Below are 27,400 nucleotides of genomic sequence, written 5' to 3'. Positions count from 1 at the left end.
TTCGGCGCCTTGGGGACCTCGAAGGGGTCCGGCATCGCTGGGCCTGAGGAGTGGGGACGGGACAAGGTCAGGGTGGAGCCAGGTTATGTAGCGCAGTGGTTTTCAACCAGTGGTCCGGGTACCATGCACCAATGGTCCTTCAGGGGGTTCCAGGTGGTCACCAGCTAAATGATGGAGAGTTGGTAAGCAAATGGACCCATAGATCTTTAACTCTTGAGAGCGTAAAATGATTTGGTTTCATTTTATGCTTGCATAGTTTTGTGAAAAGATTGCTTTTATTCTGTTTCAAATATCTTCATCTTAACATGTACAGTATGTAACATAGCTGCATTTGTTTCTTAAATAGTTTTCCTCCTTTACATTGAATAAAACCGTACGTACAGTATACTGTATAACCCCCCATTTGATTGAACAGAATGTAGCTTTATTATAGCTGTATGTAAACATTACAATTTGGTAACTCATCAAATATGCCACTCCCATTACACACACACACACACACACACGCGCACACACGCGCATGCACACATGCACACACGCACGCGCGCACACACACACACACACACACACACACACACACACACACACACACACACACACACACACACACACACACACACACACACACACACAATTAAAATAGGTGGTAGTAGCTTTATCACAGCAAACAGGAAAACTGGAGATTTACATGACTCACTGCACTTTATTTGCTTTTCATAACAGACTCTGATGTTGACATATAAGCATCTGGATGGCATTTTAGAGCATGGTTACAATCTTGCGTGACAGGAAGTAAATTGTCTCTTTTACGAGAAACACAATCACTGACAGACAGCCCTTAACCTTTTACAGTAGACAACTTCATGACTTAAAGTGGCACCTATATCTATTTATGTATGCAAAAATTCTAATTTTGTCCAATCTGTATGGTATATATACCTGTATAATATATATTGCCACAGACATGCAAATGAGTGGACAATACAGAAACACATAAAGAGCTAGCCATAAATGACCATGACCATCACAGGTCTGTAACTTTGAATGGAACCAACTTGAACCATTTATACACTCTCAGAGTTATGGGATCCTTGAAAATAAAATAAAAGGTTTGTAGTGGACTCCTATGTGTCATAGTGTCATGGTAAATCATGTCATAGATATTCTCAAGAAAAACCTGGAGATTGATGTTCAGTAATAGGGATTTTATGATCAAAACAGTATGATGTTATGAAAAGAACAAAATAAAAAGGTTGTCATGGACGAGAACAAGTCTTGCCACAGAGATTTGTCCGTGTATACGGACATATTGATGACCCCTGATCTAACAGGAATTGTGAGCTGATCGTCAAGAATCAATTTATCCCCCAAGCAGGCAGGCCGGCTCTATTAGCGGCTCTATGGGGCGACTGTGGCTCAGGAGGTAGAGCAGGTCGTCCAATGATCCATGGGTCGGCGGTTCGAATCCCGGCTCCTCCTGTCTACATGTCGAAGTGTCCTTGGGCAAGACACTGAACCCCAAATTGCTCCTGATGTGCTGGTTGGTACCTTGCATGGCTTCCGCCACAATCGGTGTATGAATGTGTGTGTGAATGGGTGAATGTAATGCACAATCTATGTAAAGCGCCTTGGATAAAGGCGCTATATAAATGCACCATTTACCTATTAGCCCAATGGTAAAGCACTTCAAATCTGGGGTAGAAGAGCAAGGTTAGTGCTGCTTTAACTACAAGAACCCAATGTCTCCATTCCGAGCATTTGTCGTAATAAGCGAACATTATAGGCGAATATAGATTCATGGACTACACCACTCAAGGCAGCTAAAATAAGAGGCTACACTCCCAACCTTGATCTTTCTAAAGATCTCCCTGAAGGCAGCATACCACGGTTTACACCAGTATAATCAGTGTATTGAATCAAGGAAACTTCCGTAGCCCTTTTTACTATGAAGACATACATTAGCTTGACTCTCATGGAAGACTTAAAGGTATAGGTACAGTACGTGAAGAAATATCACTACCCTACCTTTAAGAAAAAGGACAAATGCCCCATTTATCAGAAATGTGGCATTGGAAAGGTATACATTGGAATCAACAACCTTGCCCGGCTCCTTGGTTTGATGCTCTCGGGTGTACTGGACATGCCTTTACAGGTTGTGTATAGCATAGTGGTAAGTGCTTTCGCTGGATGACAGAAACTCAGCGCTTTCACATTTGTGAAAGGAAACAGGACATTTCAGGAGTCCTTCAAGTCCCTATAGGTAAATGGTAAATGGTGCATTTATATAGCGCCTTTATCCAAGGCGCTTTACATAGATTGTGCATTACATTCACCCATTCATACACCAATGGCAGCGGAAACCATGCAAGGCACCAACTAGCACATCGGGAGCAATTAGGGGTTCAGTGTCTTGCTCAAGGACACTTCGACAGTAACTCTGGGGGAGCCCGGGTTCGAACTGGCAACCTTGCGGTTCCCATCCAGGCACTCTACCCCGGTGGCTCAGGGGTATAGGAACATCTTGGCATCGCGGAATGATACAGAAGTATAGAATCATTTGTCTGCAGGATAGGCGCGCTATGTCCTGTCCACCATCTAGCTCTAGCATAATTAGGATGCTGCTAGGGCTTTAAGCAACTAGTCGACTATTCAACTAGTCGACTAGTAAATCCACTAGTCGACCTTGTTGGTACTAATTGACTAGTTGATAAGAAGAGAAAAAAAACATGTACCCTGAATCAGCCTATAGTACTGTCCCAACATACATCCTGTCCTTGAAATTGTTTCATACAGTAGATGCCCTCTGTTCTCCATTTTCCTCACCCCTCCCAGTGTGGCTCCCACAGTAATATGCAGCTAGAATGGTAGAAAGCTAGTTGTCTTCATTCAAATGTGGGTATTTTAGTAGCTCCAAACTTTATTTTTCACGAATCGTCTATTAATGTCCTGGCTGGTACTCACACATGCACCGTCTGTCACCCTCGAGCTGCTGTTCATACAGAACCCAGCGATAGAGTTCTCAACGGGCCTGAAAATTAAGGCCCAGCCCTGGGTGCAGCATGAACGGCAGCTCGAGGGTGACAAACGGTGCATGTGTGAGTACCAGCCAGGTGGGTGAGTAGTGTACCAGCAGAGGCGCCGAGTTAGAGGTTGCTCTGGTGCCAGAGCACCCTTGGTAAATTCACAGCACCCTTGACGATGCAGACTAGTCCATTCACTTTAAACCGGTTTGGGTGAGGACTCGGGAGCGCCCCCCACATATGCACTGGTGTGAAGGGGATGCGTACTAAGGCTTCGTACAGACATATCAGACGAACATGCTCTGTGCTGTCCGTGTTTCATGGCCGCCTCAATGCTTTTCCAATGGAAGTCACGTGGTTTGACCAAACAGTTGTGTGTGATGGGGGTAGGGGGGGCAATCAAACACAAGTGTTTGGTCAAACCACGTGACTTCCATTGGAAAAGCATTGGGGCGGCCAGGCAGAGCACAGCACAGTTGTTCTTTATGTGTGTACGAAGCCTCAGATTAGACCCGCCAACAGACCGACATGCAGAAACAATGGTCGGACTACCGCTCGAACTGCGCTGCTCCCGTGCTTGCAGTCATGACCATAGATCGGCAGCCCTGAGTACCAGGACATTAGGCGATTCGTGATTATTTTTGAGTGGTGTAAACCACTCCTACAACTGGCTTTGTTAGTTTACGTGTCTGTCTGTCTGTTTGTCTGTCTGTCTGTTCGTACCAAAAAATGAGCATGGTTGCTATGGTCACCCAGTTCACACGGGTGTGATTTCATTACGTCAGACATTACGTCAGACCACAGCTGATCAGTCTATATAAGACCTTACACCACTCAGTTCACACGGGTGTGATTTTTGTAGTTTTGAGCTACTAAAATACCCCCATTAAAATTAACCAGTCTAGCTGCATTTTATTGTGGTAGGGGTGAGAACAGGGGGCATCTATGAAACAATTCAAGGCCAACATGTATGTTGGGGACAGGATTATAGGCTGATACAGGGTACATGTGTTTTGGTGTGGATTTCTCCTATAAGTTCAAAAGCCTTAACAAACCCTTTAAAGTTAAGCGAGACTGGGGAGTTATACACTGTATACTAGCCGGTGTTAGTCCTGAGACAGGCATTATACAGTATGTGGCATACGCATGGTCCATACATATTCCATGTTTGGGATTTCAATAATTGGGTCTTATCAGTACAGTTGCAGCAGAAAAAGGGCCACTTAACTGCAAAGGTGAATAGGTGTGTATTATACTTCATATTAGGTTATGAACAGGTTGAAAAGTATCTTGCCACAAATAAATTAATGTACGAGTTCCAATTGGGCTTCAGAACATCCCACTCCACTGACACATGCCTTCTCTATTTGAGCGACCACATCAAACATGAGGTGGATGCTGGCAAATACTGCGGCATGGTCATGCTGGACCTCCAAAAGGCTTTTGACACCGTGAACCACTCCATACTGGTTAACAAGCTTAAAGCAATTGTTTTCGATAGAACATCAGTGAGCTGGATGCAATCCTACCTGGAGGGGAGAGAACAGATGGTGGAGGTGAATGGAGGGTAATCACTGGCACACTGGCATAAATGAGAGAGAAGATTTTTTTTAAATATAGTATTCTTTTAAAACATTAAACATCAATTAAATTAAGTCCTCTCACATGTGAATGTAAATTGTATCCTCCACACAATACTACATTCATTCAAACAACTCTGAATGGGGAGGGAATTTGGAAAATACATAGGTGGGGTTATTTCTTTGAGTCTAATGATCATTACATCCTGATGATGTGATATGTGAAAGAACATATTTCAAAAGAAGATGAAAACTTTAATAAGTTTAATTTTAATGATATGGCACACTGACTGTCAATAAAACAACTTCATCCTGATGATGTTCTCTGTTACTGCCATACACCAATTATGTCCCATCTCTATGGCGCAAATTAACTGTTAATGTGTCCATATTGCACCCATTCTTGATTCTCTTCACTGGTTGCCTGTGAATTTCAGAATTGAATTTAATATTTTACTGATGACTTTTAAAGCCTTCTATTTAGATATTCTTTTGAATCTGAGCACCTCGGGTACCGAAATGCCATCAGCCGACAGAGCTTTATAAAGGTCTGCCTATAGCGAGCTAATTATGTTAAATCACATCTGAAAACATACCTTTAGGTCAATTTATGCCTTTATGCCTTTCAATAGCTTATCTCTTTGTACAGTATGTTTTACACATTCAGTTGGTTTTATTTATGTTTTACTTATCCTGTAATTCCTATCTTATTGTGCGAAGCACAATGTAGAGGAGATACAATGTATGAAGATACAACCTTCATCAAGCATAATGTCTGATGACGAGATGAAGCGACTGAAAAGTTGGATCTTAATTAATATGTTGCTGTATTAAAGTCAGGGGTCTTCAATGTTTTGCAGGCCCAAGAGCCCCTTAGCTGAGAGAGAGAGAGAGAGAGAGAGAGAGAGAGAGAGAGAGAGAGAGAGAGAGAGAGAGAGAGAGAGAGAGAGAGAGAGAGAGAGAGAGAGAGAGAGAGAGAGAGAGAGAGAGAGAGAGAGAGAGAGAGAGAGAGAGAGAGAGAGAGAGAGAGAAAGCAGGGACCCCCACTACATATTATTTTTTCATTGATTTCATAGGTAGCTTCATAGATTTGTTTGACAGCACTGTCATCATGCAGTGTTGTCTAAATTCATATTTTGGTTTGTTTGATTACACATACTCCTTTTGTATGTATTTTCAGACATTTGTCCCCTCTACACTGAACACCCCTTTGCTGAAAATAGCCAATCTACAAGCTCTGCTATTTTTGGCTAATGATCCCTGAGAATAGGGATGCTAGGATTGAAGTTCCCATCACACAAAGATATGGAACCCCCCAACATCTTTGGAGGGGTCCTCAGAGTTACCCACCGTAGTAACTCTGAGGACCCCCTGTTGAAGACCCCTGCTTGTTAGTGAAGACGGTATCTGCGGGACAAGGACTCCCCCCAACCCCCCCCCCCCTTTTTGCTCTTCTCAAGTTCATTGCTCCTACGCACGTCTATTTCAGTAGGTGTGCAAAAGGACTTTTTCTACTGAGTGAAGCAGAACTCAACCGCATTTCCCAAAGCACTACTGTATACAACAGTTTACCGTCTATCCTAATCTATTATACAACATGGCTATGATACTAGACAACTTACTGGAAGAAACAAGGAAACATAAATTATTAACTATGATGGCACTGTAGGACTCGATTATTGTTTTACAGATGGAAACAGATTACGTGTAGGCCAGAAGGTTTGTCAGGTTTGCAAGCCGGCATAAAGGGCAGTAACTAGAGATGGCCCTCAGCTCTGAACTCGGTAGAATCTGCACCTGGCTCACTGATAACAAGCTATCTTTACACCTGGGAAAAACTGAATCCATTCTCTTTGGCTCTAATAGTAATCTCAGCAAGGCAAATGGCTTCTTGGTTAGAGTGGGTGACAATGTTATCACACGTAAAGATGAAATTACCTACCTAGGTTCCATCCTGGAGGCTAATCTTTCCGGTGATAAAATGGCCACCAACGTAATCAAAAAAGTCAACCAAAGAACAAGATTCCTTTACAGGATCTCCTCACTGGTCAACAAAAACACCTTGGAGACCTTAACAGGAGCCCTCGTACAAGGTTTCTTTGACTATGCATGCACCTCCTGGTACCACAGCACCTCAAAGGCCCTTAAAACTAGGCTCCAGACTTCCCAAAACAAACTGGTCAGGCTCCTACTTGGCCTCACCCCCCGAACCCACCTCACCCCTGCCCACTTTGACAGGCTGGAATGGCTTAGGGTTGACGACAAAGTACAGCATCTTGCAATGGGTCTGGTCCACAAGATTTGATACACCATCAAGATACCCATGTACCTGTCTAGATACTTCCTTAATGTTAACGAAGTCCACACCCACAACACCAGAGGGAGTGCAACGAACCATGTACAAACAAGGGACTAAATTATTTTCGCTCCTATGCCACCAAAATGCGGAACGCCCTACCAACAGTCATTAAGACATGCGAATCCCTTGACTCCTTCAAAACCGCTCTCAAAGGGCACCTACGGATGGCTGCAATTCGAAACTGGCCCCCGTAAAATCTGAATGATTTAATGATTTAAAGGAATGCAGTCTCTATAGTTTGATGCAAAGGTGCCTAACCTTGATCAGATGTGAAGAGGTCTGATGATGAGGCTGTGTATCAAGGGTTGCCATGAATTATGCATGTTATTGAGTGTTATTATAATTAAGTTGGTATTGTTGTTATTGGACAATTCGAAACACTTTATTTATTTCCTTTGGCTCTTAAGGAGTTTACAGTGTCCCATTCTGAAGACTTCAAAGTAAAGGTAGTAGGTTCAAGGGCAGAGTGTTTGAAGGGTCCTAATGTAGCACCAGCTAGTCCCATGACACTATGAACAGTACCATCATCTAGACTCTGAGTCTGCATTTGTATGTCATCCTCTTCAAGCCTAATCAACGTAGACTCACATCTGATTTTAGGCTGACCCACCACAGTTTGATTGACAGACTGATCATGTACAGTGCTCTCATGAAATGCATAGGCCTACGAGTGATCTATTTCTACAGTGCTTGGGTGAAGAGCAGGGGAATGATGTATTTCAGTAATTTCATCTTCCATAAAATATGATTCATCTACACCAGGGGTGGGCAACTGGCGGCCCGGGGGCCACATGCGGCCCCCACCTTCACTTAATGTGGCCCTCAGGTTAATGTCAGAATACTGATATAATATTGGTTTCAGCTGTTTAAAATTCCACAACATGCAAACATGACCCGCTTTAATTACTTCAGTCTAAATTAGTAGTTCAATGCTCAACACAAGTATAATTAAAGGCATTTGAAATTACATAAAAATGTTAATTTTCAGGATTCCAATTCAAAAAGAGCAAAAAATAATTCAAGATTTAAATTTGAATATAGCAAAAATAGCCGATCTACAAGCTCAAAACGCGTCGCGCTGCGACGCTTTTGAGCTTGTAGATCGGCTATTTTTGCTACGACAGTAATATATGGCCCTAGGGAGTGAGTGTGGAAATATAGTGGCCCTCTCCATCGTCAAAGTTGCCCACCCCTGATCTACACTGAGTGCTGCCTTCCTCCATGGTGCACAACTGGCTTAGCCGCTGCACATGAACACTGCTGAAACTGATGTTTGGCACTCCTTTTGTTTTTACACCTCTGCTGCTTAGCGGAGGGTCTCACTTTCATATCAGGGTCTCTATCATATTAGTGCCAAATTAAGTTGTAGTTAGTTTAAATCAGTAGGCTACAATGTAGGCCTACAATAAATAGATTCATATGGGGTTAACATCTTAGTATAGTAATCATATGAGAACTACATCTCATTTTGCTGGGAACTACCTGGAATCCCTGACACTGGGGCCCCCAATAATTCCACTTTGAAAACCACTAGTGTAGGTCCTAGCCTACTCATAGACTGATCCTACTCTTGCAACAAATTCGCCGCGCCCGCGACACGTGTACAGTTTAGTGCAAATCAAAAGAATCACATAACCCAAACATGCAGTAACACCACTTTTCCCTCACTGTTTATGTTTCTTCCCAGTTTACCTCCTTTTATGATGATTCTCCTGTTTTTGATTATATAGAAGTGTATATTTGTACGTCTCTAAATGTTCTGATGAATTGAAAAGGATGGACCCTATTGTAAACAAGTGTAATGGTGTAAACACTAAACAGTCTTTGTATTGAGTTGTGCTTGAACTGTTAATACATTCTTCAATCAATCAATCAATCACTAGGAGGCGCCAGAGGGCTGCGTTATGGGGAAACATGGGAGAATGGGACGTTCGAGTGTTTGGCTTTTTCTTTCGCCCCCTCCCCCCCACAACCCTCACAGGCATTGCTCGCATTCGTCATACTCACAATAGACACTAGTCTCACACTAGTTTTCCGTTAGTCTCTCTATAATGTGATTTTACCATCAATGGTAATAGTATCTCCAGATGGAAGAGGGAATGCTGATCTGTCTCCAGCTGTGAGGCGTCAGTCGGGTCCCCTATAGGCACCGTCGGCCATGTTGTTGTGTGGTGGGGGTCGGTCGGTTGATGCAAGTTTGCTACAGTACAGTAGGAAGTGTACAAGGCTACAAACACTGGGACACTTTACTTTACAATGTAACCGTTACCTTTTTATTACCATCGTGCAGCCGCTGGACTGACTGATCACCGATCTCGGAAAGATGGTTGCTAACAAACATGATTTATTTCTTCTTCCCCCAGCACTTGAGTTGCTTTGATTTTTAACTTCATTGTCTCTCACCCACCGAATGCTAAAATAACCGCAGTTGCCTGCTGGACTGGTCTGGATGGATGGATCCCTGGATGGATGGAGTCACAGTGAGAATGAAGACCACTACTCCGTTGGAATAATTCGTTTCCCACACAGATTAGAAGGAATCTGATCATCTTGGGATAACATCAACAAGCCAGGCCAGGCGCATGAGACTCAAGGACGTGATTTTCATAAAGGTAAAACATATCGTCTTTGTGGAAATGAAACACCCATTTTCCCGATGATAATGGGCCGAAATACACCGTTGGTTGATTGCCTATCTGACCTTCTATAATCTATATCATAATATCGCCAACAAAGGAATAGGCTTTTTAAGGTCTATCGACTGTGGATTCGGATTCTATTTAAATACTGCCTTGTCAATTGCATTGTACCACAGCAGTAGACGGTCTGTGTGACAGTGTGAGACAGTCAATGTTTGCATTTCAGGGACTGTCTGGTTTCCTTTGGTGGGGTCTCAAATGCACCCTTACAAGTCTACGGGTCCATGCAATTTGGTTCCATTTGTACACCTTGGAATGTATTAGTTTGAGAACCATTGGTGATTGATAGATATAGTCCAATTGCAGAATGTCAGCAATACAAAGGTAATTTATCAATTGTCAGATGCCACATATGTTAATGGTAGCATTCAAAGTAGTGGGCCATCATCATATTTCAAAAAGAATGTCTGTCATATGATCTATATACATCATGTGTTAGTATAGGCCTATACGGTCAGTCCATTTGTTGTCTTTCTTGGGGTTTAATTCTCAGAGGCACGCTGTATTGAATTTAGATGGACTGGAGGAAGACAAAAGTTCCAGTGTTGAAGTTCCCCGATGGATCGAGAGAGTATCCATCTGGGAAAATAACTCACGAAGCCCCTCCTAAGCCCTAGCCTACGTGTAACGTGAATCAAAACTAACCCTATTCATTATATTTTACGATATCAATCAGCACAGGCATTTAGCTTATTGTTGCTTTGTCAAATCGTTTCCCAAGGACACTGAAAGCAATGAGAGTATGAGACAGATTTCACTTTTTTCAGGGAACAACCCCCTCCTTCTTGTGACACATATAACATAGCCTACTTTCGTGAAGTGGTTAAAGACAAGAGTGGTAGAATAGCTGTATCATTCCTTTGCCATGTGATACTATAATAGGGTATTGCTGTATTATTGTTTACTGAGGTGGGAGGGAAGGAAATAGTCCTCCTTACTTTATGTTCATTAATGGTCTGTCTTGAGGGATACAGGATAGGTGGGCTCTAGGGACATCTGGGCACCTCCATGTAAAGTTGGCTATTTTGTCCAAAATGTTAAAAAAATATATATACTTGAGTAATGTAAAACATACTTGATGTGAACATGACTTAAGTTACATTTATCCTTCATATTCTTATAGCACAAACTGACTGGATATACAGGCTTTGTAGCAATTATGGTCATGTCCCCAAGTGCCCACCTAAATGTTAAATGGTAATGGTGCATTTATATAGCGCCTTTATCCAAGGCGCTTTACATAGATTGTGCATCAATTCACTGCACACACACATTAATACACCGATGGCAGCAGAAACCATGCAAGGCACCAACCAGCACATCAGGAGCAATTAGGGGTTCAATGTCTTGCTCAAGGACACTTCGACAGTAACTCTGGGGGAGCCCGGGTTCGAACAGGCAACCTTGCGGTTGCCATCCAGCCACTCTACCCCTGAGCCACCGCCGCCCAGGGCCACCTATCCTGTTACTTTGGGAAGTAATGAGACACAATGAGTTTAGCCTCACCAGTCCTCTTGTATGAGCTTGTAACTGGAAGATTGCCAGGCCACTAGAAATTCCGCAGACAAGCTAGTAAACACTGAGGATATAGAATTACTGTGCTTCGTCTCAACAGACATCATCGGTGTGCCTTTGAGCAAGGCACTTGATGCTAGTGGGTTGTGGCTGTATGCCAGGTATAGCTTTAAATCTCATTTGTTAACTTGACCTTAAAGGGTTAAGATATGAGCTAGTTTTACAGTGCATCGCTGTGATGATGAAATGCAATACCCTCTAGTCGAAAAAGATTTATTGGCTTGCTGATAGAAAATCCTTCCTTCATTATCCAGTCAAAATGCTTTTTGTTTGGGAACTGCTCGGTTCCATTAGGCAATCGGATAACCTAGAACTTTATTAAGCAATTGTAATTGCTTTCATTTTTATTCCAGTCTGTGTGTCAAATTCAATATTTGGGTGCTACTAGAATGCTTCCACAAACCTTTTGCGTTATAAAGATGGGTGAGTACAGGTCAAGCAGCTCACTCATCAGTTGTGGTCTATTTTAGGACCTGAACTGTTTATATTATATATTAATTTTAACGACATATGTAAAGTATCAAGTACTTTGAAATATGTTGTGTTTGCCGATGACACCAACATCTTTTGCGCCGGAAAGGACCTTCAGCAGTTGTTGGAGGAGGTCTCTACGGAAGTTTTTTGATTTAGTGGAATTTAAAACTCTTATTATTTATAAAGTAAGAAAATAATTACTTCCTTTAAACATCCTGAAATGGTCAGGGAGGGGGGCTACCAGTTGAAATGGGACTTAAACTTCCAACAACCCCTAGCACCACTCGGAAGAGTATGTGTGTCTGTCTGTGGGGTGAAGATATGGAAGCCCTTTTCTGGTCTGCACAAGTGATGCAAGTTTGACCAGTTTTAGCACCACGAAGAACTAAGTACTGTATGTTGACAGTTCAAACAGCCTGACTCAGATTTCTGTTTGTAGTCACCTCAGGATACCCAAAATAGCATGTGCTCATGTAAGACTTGATTGCAGGTCTGTCTTACCTATGTGTAATTTGCCCGCAGCCTGCATGACTGACATTGAGAACGGTTTGTGCTGAAACATGTACAACAATGAATATGAGATAAATGATTTGATTGTCTCCTATTCGGTCATCCTGTTGAATTAAAAAAATGCTGGCATCCGATGTACTTTTATTCTGTGATTAGGTCTCAGGTATTCGTATTCCCATATGCCACTGCAAGCAGGGACTGACACATACCCATTACACAATGCATGTTCTGGAATAGGAAGCAAATGTTGCTGCTGCCTGCTCGAGATGGCTTGTCAACAGTTTAACACGTACCCAACATGACTTTACTGTGGGACTGCAGATGTAAATTAGCATCTTTGCTAAATCCGGTGTATTTACGTTGCATTCATATGTAATGTTCATTAATATATAAATAAACAAATAAAGTCAAGTATAAAGATGAAGTCCAATTACAATTTGAGGTCAGTTTGAGGTCAGTTTTAATTTAATGTGGATGGGGAATGGAGAAGTCTTATGGCTCTTGGTATGATAGGTGGTTGGGCATTCCACATTTTTGTGTAGTTTATTTGTCCCCATGTTTGTGTTGAATCTAAGAGGAACAAGGTCAGAAGAGCTGGTGAGACAGAGTTTGACAGGTACAAGTTGCTAAACTCTGTCTTCCACCTTGAGCCAGCCTAGCAAAGTGAGCTGGGGTTAGGCGAGTCCTGGCGTGAAGGTTTAGTAACAGTATTGTCAGTTTGTTTTGAGAGTTCTGTGAATTTTGTTGGTCCCGGGTGTTAGTGGACCATGACTGGTGCAAGCATAGTCAAAATAACATACTGTAGTCTAGCTCTGGCTAGAGTCCTCAGTGCACTCCTCTTGATAAACCAGGAGATCCTGCCCCAAAATCTTGTTCTTTGTTTGACTTTCAGGATCACTTTTGAAGCCATTTTTTCACTGGAAAGGTTTAACACAACCCAAATAGGTGACCTCATCTTTGCTTGTGGCCAGCCTCCGATACGCTTGTAGGGGTGCAACAGTTAATCAAACTAATTGATTTTATCATTCATTCTACATTAAAAAATAAAATAATCAATTAACAATCAATCCATAATTTGGGCTTGTTATTATAGGTCTGGGGACATTATTGATAAGTTTTAGAAAATAACCGATTCACAAGCTAACAACCCATCACAATGAGAAGCGTTGTGGCCTTGTAGATTTGCTAGGCCCACCGTTCCAACTATGGGATTGCAAAACTAATCCCAGTGCAAACCAGTTGGAAAGGAGGATTTTCAAACCTCTATAAATCGGACTCTAGGATCACTGTCCTTGGTGGATTTTCTGCCATCCACATTTCGGATTTAATTTGTGCCTTTGTACTGCGACACTGCCGCCATGTAAAAGCTTCTGACGAAAGGTAAACAGTGTGTGCTTGTTCCAATGATACTAGAGTGTGTGTAGCGAGTGTGTGTGTGGGTGGCAGGCAAACTCCGACTTTTAAAGTGAACGCGTATGCTGGCACTGGGAACTGGGGTTTATGCTAACAGCTAGCGGTAGTAAGTAGCCTTGCCGAGCCATGAGGCCCATAGGGCAGGTGCCTATCTCCTGTTTCTGTAGCGTGAGGCAGCTTGATGTACAAGTACACCCCCTGGACATGACGCTAGTATGTCGCAGGGACTTACCCCCAATCCAACCCTTGATGCTGAGTGTCAAGCAGGGAGGCACTGGGTCCCATTTTTAGAGTCTTTGGTATGACCCGGCCGGGGATCGAACCCCGACCTCCCAGTCTCAGGGTGGACACTCTAACCACAAGGCCACTGAGCTGGTAACAGCTAGCGGTAGAGATGGAGTTAAATGGGTGAATCGATTAATCAAAAAAGTAATCGAGAATAATCACTGAGAAAAGAATTGAGAGTAGACCCGGGTTTCAACTCCTCGGCATCGGAGCAATGTAGTGGCGGAAGGAACTTGGTTGCTACGGGGGCGGCAACATCTGTCGTGACTCTGGAGGTTGTGAAGGCTAGTAAAGCTCCCAGGCCCCTCCCTGTCTGCAGCTGCTAGCTACCAGCTGTCCAATCAAACAGAGGGCCAAGGCCAGGCATGGCTTCGGTGATGGAGGAACCCCTTCACCCCCACCCCCAAATCTTCATTAAACCCCTATTGTAAGCAATCGCCTGGCATGGCTGTGTCACTAATCCGAAACCTCTTGGGAGCGATGTCTTGGAACCAGTGGAATGCTTTGAAAATACAGATGACACTCGATATTCACGTGTTCCAAAATCCTCAATATACAGTAGATTAATTTGTTGTGGCATTGCGTGTTGTGTTCAATGTGTAATGTACAAAATGTATATATGCACTAACTAAAGGTATTACATTTATTTATTTATGTTATGTTTATTTTTATCGTTGTTTATTATTTGGATTTAGCAGATCAGTCTGAGGATTACATTCTCAAGCATCCATCCATGCATCCATGCGATGTTTTTTAGTTATCAAGGCTCTATTCTTCATTCCAAGTATATCGTTTCCAAATGCAATATATATAGTCTCCCTGTTGTCGGGTGGAAACTTCATATGTCCAAAACTCTTACTTTTCAGGATTGAAATTCAAAAGTAGCAGATCTACAAGCTCAAAACACGTTGCTTCACACAGCGTTTCAAGCTTGTGGATCTGCTATTTGTGCTACTTTTGTGACGCTGTCGCATGCACAAGTACATGCACAAGTAATTAACGAATAAACACAAAAAGGTAAAATATGGAGATAAGAGGTTTCGATATACAGTATTTCTATTTCTACTTAGGTCTACTGCCATCGCTCATGCTCTCTTCTTGCAGAGTGGAGAGAGGATAAAACATACAACAAAACATAAAAATGGCATCTAGTCCTGCCTTTAGATGCCCTATAGAGTGTGTGTGCATGCGTGCGTGGGTGAGTGCGCGTGCCCGTGCGTGCGTGCAGATTTGCAATATACTTTCCATTCTAGGGAAATGATTCCAAGGTGCAGGGTTGAGAGAGACCTCTGTGTGGAGTCTTGTGTTATTGCGGGAGGGTCGGGTACAGGCTTTAGTTAAGACATACTATTGGTCTGACTGTCATTAGACCGACAACGTACCTCAAACCCTAACCGCAAGCATGGGAGCAGCCCATGTGCGACCTCATGTCCGACCACTGTTTCCGCATGTCGGTCTGTTGGTGTGTCTAATCTCCGTCTGCATCCCGGAGGCTCAGCAGCTGATTTAAAAGTACAGATTATCAGCACATGCTTGTCTCCAAAGCATTGATGAGGCTTGCCTGGAAAGGCTTCCTTCTCTGGCTAAAGGGAAAAACTACTACAGAGCTTCACCTCCTGGAAGAAGGAGCCCTGAGGAGCATTTTACAGCTTCCAATTAATTGATTATCGGGCGTCACAAGTTCCTCATTCATCCTCACCATAGAGCTGTTCCCAAGTCTACCTGGACTCTCTCTGAAAGCAACATAGTCTACTTTGATTAATGCTTCTAGAGAAGACTACTGGATGTCGCTTGCACCTTGCTTTTTTTTTTTTAATCCTTTATTTACCCAGGGTAGTAGCTGAGCACAAGTGCTCATTTTCAGCAACGCCCTGCACATAGAAACACACACACACAGACACACATTAAAACCTGGGAGCTGACCAGTACAACCACAGTCTTATACTGTTGGCCACTAAGCAGCTCCAGGGGGAGCAGTTGGGGGTTCAGTGCCTTGCTCAAGGGCACTTCAGTGGTGTTGGGTGAGTGATGACAATCACTTCCCCACCCAGATTTTTCCTGCCCGTGCGGGGAATCGAACCGGCAACCTTTCGGCAACAAGGGCGCTCCTCTAACCCTTAGGCCACCGCTGCACCCAAGAGGGTTATGGGTAGGGTACTACCTCAAGTTTACAACTTTCCCAAATCCTGATTATTGTGTTTTTCATCCAATAGTCAAGACCTTAGGATTTCCTCCCCATTGTTGAAATTTGAGTGGTTTATCCAACTTTGTTACACACTTTTACTGTTCTTGGTCAAAAGTGACCGCCATTTTGACCAAAAGTAATAGGTAAGACTATCCAGTAGATGGAAAAGGAAAACACTCTCTCTCTCTCTCGTGTGTGTGTGTGTGTGTGCGCACACACACACACACACACACACACACACACACAGTAACACACACACACACACACACACAACCTCTGCCCCAAATGTTCCACAACGGCCTGTTATAGCGCCACCATGAGGCAGATTTTGGCAAAACACATTTCTGTAGATTACTCGTACACATTTTATCCATACATCATGCAATTCAGTATACACGATCTCCATAGTCATGTGATCAACACAGATCTGGCCTGCATCTTTCAATTCTGCCTTTTCGAGCGCCACCAGGCGGCCCATTTATGTGCAACACTCCTTAAGATTTTATCCAAATATCAATCCTGGTGGAGACCTGTGCCCCGAGGGGCACTTCTTCTAGTTTATTTTTATCTCTCAGTTTAGGATGATGTCTGAAATTATAAAATTGTTGTATCTTTGGACTGGACTGAAACCTGACATACCGGAATAACAGCTCATGAAATGTAAGCGACCTAGTCATCAATCATATCAATGGGAGTATGACCCCTAAGCCAATGGGACATATACATACTGTATGTAAACACAGCAGCGCAGAGCACCTGATAACACCGGCTAATATTATGAGCTAACTGGAGAGCAGGAAAAATAAAAAATAAAAGGGGGACAGATGCACAACGGAGACAGCTGACAAATATGACTGTCATTTTTTGTTTTAAAGATGTCTTTTTTTGGGGGGGGGGGGGGGGGATATATTTATGCAGTCTGTCAGACCTCCTATAGGCAATTTCTTCATATGCAGCAACCCTGCCAATCTCTGACTTTGACCTAGTTCTGAAACAGCATGTCTGTAACAAAAGAAAGAGATTGTCATTGTACCTGCCTTAAAAACAAAGTACATCTCCTTTCAGATTTAGATCTCTGTGATGTAACGAACGTTTTCCCATTCAGACTCTTCACCTTCCTCTGCCATAGTGCCTTTGTGTTCCTTGAAAGTGTTCAATTGTGCGTGTGCCAAATCGGGAACCCTTTCCATCATGCTTGCACGCTGGAACCTATTGTAGGTCATATCATCATCCTCGGGGCAAAAAGATGTCAGCAATTGGAGCGTGTTTCTATAATTAGCAGCAAGTTGGCAAACATATTAGGCTAGCAGATGTTCTGCTCTACAGTTTGTGGAAGATTGTAAAGTAGTGTTCAACTTCAATTTGTTTACTTGCTCCTTGACTTTACTGTAACGTTTGCAGCTGTGTAAGACCCAGCCTCATCTTTTAGAGGATTGTAGGTGCAATGTTGAGGGGGTTGAATTCAGCACTGCATTGTGCTTGACCGAGAATCTAAAGAGGGAAGCTGGGCGGGGAGGGTGCGCTTTGCAACTCCCTACACTGCATTGCCTACAGCAGGGGTGCCCAGTTACCCACACATCGAACTGGGAACGTTGTGGTTCCTATCTGGCTGCTCTACTGGCCACTCTACCTTACCGTAGCCATTGCCCCCCCCCCCCCCGGTAGCAGCAGCAGGTGAGCAACTAGTACGAAGCAGTGACAACACAGAAACCAGCACCGTTTAGATGAGAGAGTTGCGACAACACTGTTCACTTCATGGGGCCAGTCCAATGGCGGCTCCAAGTTGACAGAATGCACTGGACTCTATGGGAGTCGAGTAGTCATTTTTTATTTTAATGACTGTGACCTTTGTAAAACATAATCGATGCAGACAAATAAAAAAATACATATCTCAAGTTATTTTTGGATAGTGACCTTGTATTCTGATTTGCCATCACATGCCTTGAAAGAGTGTTGTTTTCTGCCCCCTCAATGACGGCACTCTCTCTAAAAATCTCTGACGGAAACGTGTGGGAAAGAAAAGGAAATGAAAAAGAAAAGACAATTCTCTTGGGTCTTGCCTCAACTGTGACAAGCTTATATTCATTGACCCTGGGCCCTGACTCAAATCTGTCTCCATTATTATATCGCATCAAGTAACTCAGATTCCATGCCACTTCTTAACACTGCTATCTAAATTCTCAGAGCGTTGCAGTAAGTGTGGGCCAAGCCCCATCATGTCATGAAGCGGCACTGACAGTGCCTGCAGCCAAGTAGGGTTGTCACCATTACAGCATTTATTTTGACGATTAATCATCACACAAATAATTGTGGACTTTTAGTCCACTATAATTATTTGAAAACGTTCTTTACTAGTTACTTTGCAGATTTTTATTATTATTACAAAACCACTTTTGACCTATACCAGTACAAACTGGTACAGATCTGCAGGCTCACAGTGCGTCGCAAAAAAGGATTTGTATACATTTTATACATTTGAAAACCTGTGAAATGGGACTTTCTGCATAATGAGTACTTCAAGTACCAAAAGTACTCGTAGTCTCAAACTCAAGTAAAATTTGAATTTCTATCATTTTTGAGTGGTGTAAACCACTCCTACAACTGGCTTTTGTGTGCAGAAAAAAATGAGCATGGTTGCTATGTTCAAAATAATTTCTGACGTAATTAAATCACACCCGGGTGAACTGGATGACCGTAGCAACCATGGTCATTTTCTCTGCACAGAAAAAGCCAGTTGTGAAATCACATCCGGGTGTGATTTCATTACGTCAGATCAGAGCTGATCAGGCTACATAATACCTTACCTTATTTCATTACGTCAGACATTACGTCAGACCACAGCTGATCATGCTATATAAAACCTTACACCACTCAGTTCACACGGGTGTGATTTTTATTTCTACAATAGGGTATTGAATTGATACTTTTAATTCCAAAACTATAAAGGGGTAAAATTGTATGACCTGAGATGATGTACTGTGGTTCAGCGTCCCATGTCCCGACTCACCTAACAGCCCTGTCAGTATCGGATTGCTTTACTGAAGTCATGCAAATGTGATTATTATTATTATAATTTTTTCCCCCCACATTCATGAAACAAGGGATGTAGAGAGACAGCTAAAGCTAATGTGTTGCCCAATTTGAATTCATGGAGAGGCGTTCCCACTTCCTCAAGTTCCTCTCTGGTATTGAATATGCAGGGAAGGGATTGAGCACCCGACTTGAATACACAGTTGGAGGCTGCCTGGAACCAATGTTGCCATGTCTGATTATTACAAGCGATTGTGGGCGTGTTTCTCTGTAGAGTGAGTCACTTGTAAGTAGTAATATTGGTAGTCGTGGGTTGCAGTTTTTTGTTTTTTCTATGCATGAGGAGTCCAAGCTGCTTCTTTTCACCTGACAGGGGAGAGTTTCCCTGGCCGGACGTAGCGCGTGGAAGGAACACGTTATTCCGACCAGTTCCTTTCCCCTCTATCAGGCTGGTTGTGTGCCAGCGGGAGGTAGTTTAGAGACGAGGATTACAGCATGTTTTTGTGAGGGTACCTACCCTAGAGGACACGGGGAGAACATGCAAACTCCACACAGAAAGGCCCTTTCGCCAACCCCGCCTCGGGTATGGGCACTGATGACGCGGAGGAGGGAACACGCCCCAGTGCCCACAGTGTCCCCAGCGGGAATCGAACCCAGGACCTTCTAGCTGTGAGGCAACAGCACTACAGACTGTGCCACCGTGACCCCGGTTGCAGTTTTTTTAGACTTGTTTCTAAAGTGTAGTTGCTTATTGTCTCCACCAGGCCGAAGGCATGGTGAGAGAGTATGTTATGCACTCCATCCGTGTGTGCGTCTGTTACCAGCTAATCTCCGACACCGTTAACCCGGTCGATGCCAAATTTTGCACACACACTCCCTGGATGCCAACGATGAACCTCTGCCCCATATTTTTCAGAACGGCCTGTTATAGCGCCACCAGGAGGCCGACTTTTGTAAAACCTTTTTTTTATATTACTCCTCTTGATTCTGTCCAAACATCCTGCAAATCGTTTCACACTATCTCTATAGTAATGTGTTCAAGACGGATCTGTCCGATATTTCATATTCTATCCTAATTGGCACGTACTTTCCTACTAGGCCGAGGAATATATGCCACCCTTTTCACATTGGCCCGTTATAGCGTCACCAACAGGTGAATTTTTGTAAAACACATTTTTGGAACAAAATGCCTCAAATCATCCAATTGCCATCCAAGGTGTAAGAAGAAATGCCACCCTTTTCACATTGGCCTATTAGTGCCACCAGGAGGCCACAACCTGACCTGCCCTGGTGGAGACCTGTGGCTCTGCGTTGACTCCTGTCCGCCGTGTCTGGCCCCCTCTCACCAGGGCCACTCCTGCTCTCACCACGCCCAGGACCTGTGTGTTGCACCAGAGTCCCAGCACTAGACACTTCATTCAGGAGTGGTGGATTACAAAGGCGCAATGGTTCCGCCATTGCGCCCTCACCGAGGGCTTTTGGGCTTCCTCCTCACGGAGGACACAGGCTGGGGCACTAACCCATACTGCTCACCCGGGTGCCGTCTACATTCCGGCTGTCACCCGTCTCTCCGAGTCTCTGGTGGTCGCCAGACTATATACCTGGTTGTCACATAGTCTATTCCTATGAGTCACTATAAATAGTATAACAAAAGTATAAAAGTATAACAAAAAACATTGCATGGATGCACCTGGGACGTATCCTCAGTGATGTATCCCAAGGTCATCAGGGTTTCGGAACCAGTACCAGATTTGTGTTTATAAAATGTTTAAAAAAATGATCAAAATGTTTCAATTTATTATTTGTTTGAAAATAGCAGATCTACATGCTCACAACGCATCACATCGTAATCGTAACGCGTTGGGACCATAGGTTTAAAGTGCCCATGGTTTAATGTGGCCTATATTAGTCGCTTCTTTGGGGGCTTGTTAACTTTTCATTTCCTAGTGGCGAAAAAGAAAACATCTGGGAACTCAGATTAACTTTTCATAGACCTGGTTGCTTGTTTCTCTTGAGAAATCTGGCAACACTGCCTGGGACACCTCTCTCCTCCCTCTGATGAAAAACATTGCCGTCACTTGATATTTTGGAAATTTTGCTGGAGACAAATATTGCACGTTAAACTTTTTCACGAGTAATTGTGCAGCCCTAATCATTTCTCTTTTACAAACTCAGCCACTACCGCTAATGGGGAATTTATTTCAGACTGCTGCCAGGAGAAATGTTTTTCCTGAACCTTTGCCATGCAGTGTTGTGTGTGTCTGCTTATCATTTTGGATTTGGAGGGAAATACTGTACAGTATGTGATGGCTGTCCTTCTCAGTAATGAGTTTCCAGTTAATTTACAGAGGATATGGCTTCAGCTCTGCAGGAGTTTAATTCAGTTCTGGTTAGTGGTGGTGAAATGTTGGGAACCGGTGTCCACACGGTGCAATTCGGTCTAATCCAGGGGTCATCAGTGTTTCTCTGGCCAAGGACCCCTAGTTGAGAGCGAGACGAAGCAGGGACCCCATACTACATACTGTAAAATTGTGTTGCAGATTAAACTTTTTCATAGTAGATTTCATAGATTTGTGTAGTGTTGTGTGGGATTCATGTTCATGTGTATTTTCAGACAATTAACTATAAACCCTCACTACTTAGAAAACATGTACCTAACTTAACTTGACGCACAACAAAGGTGCAGGGTTTGGTGGAAGGTCCCCCTTACTCAGTTCTCACCCTTTTTACTTTGTCGGGTGACCGAGTACTGATGACAAGTCTAGCTATAGGCTTTGTCGTAGAGAAAGGTTTTTAATCTAGTCTTAAATGTGCAGAGTGTGTCAGCCCCACGGACCGAAGCCGGGAGAAGGTTCCACAGCTGAAGCCGGGAGAAGATTCCACAGCTGAGGTGCCTGGGACTTAAACACCCTGCCTCCTATTGATATTTCTGGGACAATAAGCATTTTTGCATACTGTGAACGCACTGGAGTTCTATTAGGATTGTAGGGATCGATGAGTTCTTTGAGATATTGTGGTGCCTGACCATTGAGAGCTTTGTAGGTGAGGAGGAGGATTTTGAACTCTATTCTGTATTTAACTGGGAGCAAAGCAAAGTTACTATATTTACCCAGGGTATCTGGGCTAAGCTCAAGAACTTGTTTCCAGCCAGGCCCTGCTCATAGAACATTTCATGGTAGTGGTTCAATGCCTTGCTCAAGGGCACTTCAGCAGTGGTAATTTTAACGTGTCGGACCGCTGATTCGAACTGGCGACCTTCCGGTATCAAGACCGCTCCGCAATCCATCCATCCATCCATCCATCCAATCCATTTTTTTTCCCGGAACCGGAGTGATACGAGCGTGTACAAAACAGAGTTGTGAACCATAATCAATTTATATTAAAAGTGGTAAGAGTGGTGTGGGCGCCACACGTTAAAAACTTATAATTGGTATTGTAAGCGCAACTTTTGTTCAACTTTGACATATTAACAGGTTCCATAGCTTGTTTTACTTTAGTGCCATGAATAATTTTGCATGCAACCTTTTACGTTTTTACTGCATATGATATGATCAAGGCATTGGACGGCATTTTTATATAGTGGTGAGTTCATTGCTGACCCAGCGCCTTGGGCCTCTGTTGATGAACTACAAGCCCACCACAGTCGACCCAAACAAGCACTTTGCTTTCCAATGTTTCCATGACACCAGCTTCTAGTTTAAAGGGAAGCTTGGCTTAATCTTGAAAGCATTTTCTTTTCTTTTCTGCCAGCGTGCCTTTCTGGACGTCTGAGATTAGATTTATAGTCATAATTCCTTTCAAGCTATTGGAAAAAAACCCTGCATTTCACCCATCTCCAATGACCGACCGCTTGTGAAACCATTTTATATACAACCCCAATGCACACAGGCACGAGCCGTAACCTGTAATTTTAACCAGTTGTATGGATTTTATGTGAACAAAAGTGCTCCAATTCCATGGAAAGGTTTGTGCGGTTCGGCTTGTCCCCTTTTTGTTGGGTTTCCTTTGGCAGTTCGGGGCGGGAGGAACTCGATGAACTCACTCGATAGGCTCTGCCCACTCCGATGAGGAAATAAAAATTCCTGTAGCCTCCCCAAGATCAAGGCTATTATTTCAAGATCTGCAAGAGATTCATCTCCTTGAGTAAAAAAAAAGACTCGTTTTCATCGAGCATGTCTGATTGCCTCCATATTTTCTGGACTCTTCTTCTCCGCCAAGTAATGCCTCAGTCAGTGTTACGTATGTTGGCCGGTTCTGTTGGAGAGAGGGAGGAATGAGAGCAATGCAGCAGGGAGACACGCCGGCTCTTTAAGGCTTCTGGCGAGGTCCAAGGGAGGGAGGGCCCCGAAAGGATACGCTGTGTACATACTTAGCAGTGGTGGAAAGTAACTCATTACATTTACTGAGGTACTGTACTTAAGAACAAATTTGAGATATTGTTACTTTACTTGAGCCTGAGCCTGACTTCAGCACTAATAATGGAAAGGTTATATATTTATATGCAGCAATAGGGAATATACATATTAATGTCATTCATACCGTTCTTTTAAAAACCTACAGGATTTCAAATCCTTTAGAGCCACATGCCGATTGCACTGTTCTATCCACTGCAGTGCAACGTGGCTTTGGAGTAAAATCTATGTATCATCAAAATGTTGCGTGTAAGCATGGCATAATCTCTGTATTTAATTGCAATGACCTATCAGTCATATTTGACAAATGACAACAATGTAAAACTGCCTGCATTTATCCCTCCATTTGCATTTATACCTCACACTTGTGCACAATTTCGACAATGCATTTGAGCTTTACAGTGATTTAAATTCGATTTACCATAGTGTGCCCCAATTTCCACGACATGGCTTATCCTGTGGCTGTTGCCTTGATTCGCGTGACAATATCGGGTTATCACATTTATAATTTCATTTAGCATGTCCCAGGCATAAACACTATAAATGTTGCCATGGTCCATAATCATTTTGGGGTAATTTGTTTTTTAATCCAAGTTCTGGATCACAATTAACCACAATTATTTTAACCACTTTTTGCTTTTTCCGCAGCCAAATTATTTGTTTAGATCAGAGTTGTGCGTTCTTCTGTTCACGTGTGTGTGTGTGTGTGTGTGTGTGTGTGTGTGTGTGTGTGTGTGTGTGTGTGTGTGTGTGTGTGTGTGTGTGTGTGTGTGTGTGTGTGTGTGTGTGTGTGTGTGTGTGTGTGTGTGTGTGTGTGTGTGTGTGTGTGTGTGTTATTCAGACAAGACCATGGGCTGCATCAAGAGCAAACAAGACAAGGGTCCTGTGATGAAGTACCGACCGGACAACGTCCCTGCGTCGGACCCCACCTCCTCCTCCTCCGCCGGCCCCGCCCCCCACGCAGGCCACTACGGACCGGACCCCACCCAGCTCCAACAGAACCAGTGTCCCTCGGCGGCGGCGGCAGCGGGCCCGGCAGCCGTGGCCGGCTTCAACCACGCCATCGCCCCGTTCGGCGGCTCCTCGGCCATGACGCCGTTTGGCGGAGCGTCCACTTCCTTCTCCGGTGCTTCTGTGCCCGGTGCCTTCCCTGGTGCCGTCACAGGTAAGCAGTACTGTCCGTGGATTATAAAGTTCTCAGTCGCCGCGAGTGATTTCATGTTAACGGTTATTATTTTAAGATTAGATAATTTAAAGTGGTCAAACTAGCAATATATGTTCAATGGTCTCGGATATTGCATATAAAAGCAAAAGTTAAAGCCTCAATCTGTGATTTCATCACCTGGTTGGCAGTATGTAGAACGGCAGAAACAATATTACTAAAGCATCATAATGTTGCATAATTACAATAAATGTACCAAATCTACAAGTATTGCATATTAGGGTGGGGTATGCATTCCCTATTTTTATTGTTCCCAACTTGCATCGTTCCCAAGTAGGCCGGTGCCCCACGGGCACAGGTCTAGTTGTGGACCCCCCTGCGGGTACCGGCCCACATGTTGACAACCACTGTGGTAGAGAACTCTTGCAGCCTGAGTTTAGGGTTCGAGTTGTGGACATACTGTTTATGTGGGATTAAACTTGTAATCGTGCCCCCTATTGGATTATCCGCACCCTCTGGCGTGGCGGAACGGGATCACTGGCACTGGCACACTGTTTGGATTCTGCAGAGAGATAAGGGGATTACTGTTGGCAGCATTGTTCCCAGTGGTGTGGGCATACCAATGTGAACTGGCTAGGGGTGTCGTCGTAATTATGAAATATTTTGTTGTGACGATTAATTATTAATTAATTGTGATGAAAGATTTAATTGTGTTTCTGTCGCCGCCGCCGGGAAACATTATGAATAGAATTTAAAATTACATTTCTGTTTGGCTTTTTGTTTTTATACCCAGGCTCGGTAAACTAAAGTTGCACAGATATGACAACAAATAACATTCATATTTAAGAACTTTATACTTATATAAATTGAAGGTGGTTGCACACTGGTGTGTTTTTTTTTGCTGCGTTTTGTGGATCCAAAAGCAGTAGGCTATCACTACATTTCAGCCTATCACCAACACCCCACTAGACAGCTGCGGAAAACAGATCAAATCTGTTTTTGAGCGGATACGCAGCTCTGTCTGTCTGTCTGTCTGTCTGTCTGTCTGTCTGTCTGTCTGTCTGTCTGTCTGTCTGTCTGTCTGTCTGTCTGTCTCTGTGTCTGTATGTCCGACCATGGAAAGGTGCAACACGGTAACTCTGTCACTTCTCGACCGTTTCGGATGGGGGGAGGCTCGCCGGAACCAGGCCGGCCCCCTGGGCGCGTTCCTAGGGGTCTGGATGTTGCGGGACCCCCACACGATACAGTAGTAGCACCGTTCACTTCACACAGGTGTGATTTTTTTTGTTTTGTCAGTAACTAAGTTACTCTTGAAAAGGGTAGGCAAAATAAGCTTTGGCTTCAGCCTACAGCTTTTCGGTGCCATCCCTGATTATGCAAATACAACTGTATTTTAACATGTAACTGTAAAGTACCGAAATAAACTATTCATTCATTCATTCATTCATTCAATTTCTGAAAATGTATGATTTTGCAAACCATTTTCTCACCCAGTGTCAATTATCTAATGTAATCCTGGGGGGCAGCGGGCTGACCTCATGCTTCTTTCTATGCATGAGGAGTCCAAGCTGCTTCTTTTCACCTGACGGGAGAGTTTCCCCGGCCGGATGTTGCGCGTGAAAGGAACACGTTATTCTGACCAGTTCCTTTCCCCTCATCAGGCTGGCCAGAGGGAGGTAGTTTAGAGACCAGGATTACTGCATGTTTTTTGTGAGGGTACCTACCCTAGGGGACACGGGGAGAACATGCAAACTCCACACAGAAAGGTCCTTTCGCCAACCCCGCCTTGGGTATGGGCACTGGGAGAACACGTCCCCAGCGGGAATCGAACCCAGGACCTTCTAGCTGTGAGGCTGTCGCCTCACAGCTAGAAGGCGACAGCACTACTACAATACCGACTGTGCCACTCTGCCCCCCCTGTATGAACATTTTTAACATGGAAATGATTGTGACGATTATGCACAAATAACTGCGATAAGGCGATTATGTAAGAATTGTGATTAGGACTAGAACTGGCCTTGAGGTCCGAATGCCATTATTTGCCAGCCTGCCCAGTAAGCAAAATGTTATGAACGGTGTTGGAAGAAGTACTCTTTATTCCATATTACATCCTTGGCAGTATGCACAAGACATTTGAGGCTGATGGTGTGGTGTGGGAGATAAGCACAGGTGTGACTGACAGACAGACAGACAGACAGACAGACAGACAGACAGACAGACAGACAGACAGACAGACACATGTGTAGATGTCTTGCCTGCGACTGAGTCATGGCATATAAAGATGGCAGTGATCACCTGTGATCCTGTGTCCAACAGGGGAGTCTCTGACCGTAAGGTCTGTGTTCATGGTCTTTTACTGCCCTTGTGTCATGCGCTCATCTACACAGTGCCGTTTCTGTGCATTGTGGCACCCTAGACACGGTGGAGAACACATGATGTGCTTTTAGAGAGGGAGAGTTGTCAGTCCCATTGGCCCTTTTGTACTCTATTTGCTTTAATTGAGATGGTAAGAAAGCTGAGAGTGAAGGCGTAGGATGAGCAAATTGTAACCCTTTTGAAGCACTTTTAACCCATTCAGGGCGGGAACCCCTTTTGGTGTTAGCATTATGTTATGCTTTAGCTATTGAAAAATAGCAGATCTACAAGCTCATAGCGCGCCACCGAGTGGCGCGCTACGAGCTTGTAGGTCTGCTATT

At 43.7% G+C, this 27,400-nt stretch overlaps 1 protein-coding gene across 1 annotated transcript in view; it reads left to right on the top strand.

The window, feature by feature from the left end:
• The first annotated feature begins 8,935 nt into the window (after nt 1–8,935).
• LOC306912857 (tyrosine-protein kinase yes-like) overlaps nt 8,936–27,400 on the top strand; it is a 31,245-nt gene continuing 12,780 nt past the window's right edge. Inside the window, exons 1-2 of the mRNA XM_079489312.1 lie at nt 8,936–9,571; nt 24,384–24,707. Coding sequence (XP_079345438.1) covers nt 24,392–24,707 — 316 coding nt within the window. The 5' untranslated portion in view covers nt 8,936–9,571; nt 24,384–24,391. The remainder of the gene's footprint in view (nt 9,572–24,383; nt 24,708–27,400) is intronic.

This window comes from Electrona antarctica (genome assembly GCF_951216825.1).
Source record: "Electrona antarctica genome assembly, chromosome: 20".
Taxonomy (NCBI): domain Eukaryota; kingdom Metazoa; phylum Chordata; class Actinopteri; order Myctophiformes; family Myctophidae; genus Electrona; species Electrona antarctica.
The sequence above is the reverse complement of the archived record's forward strand: the minus strand, read 5'-3'. Positions and strand labels throughout refer to the sequence as shown.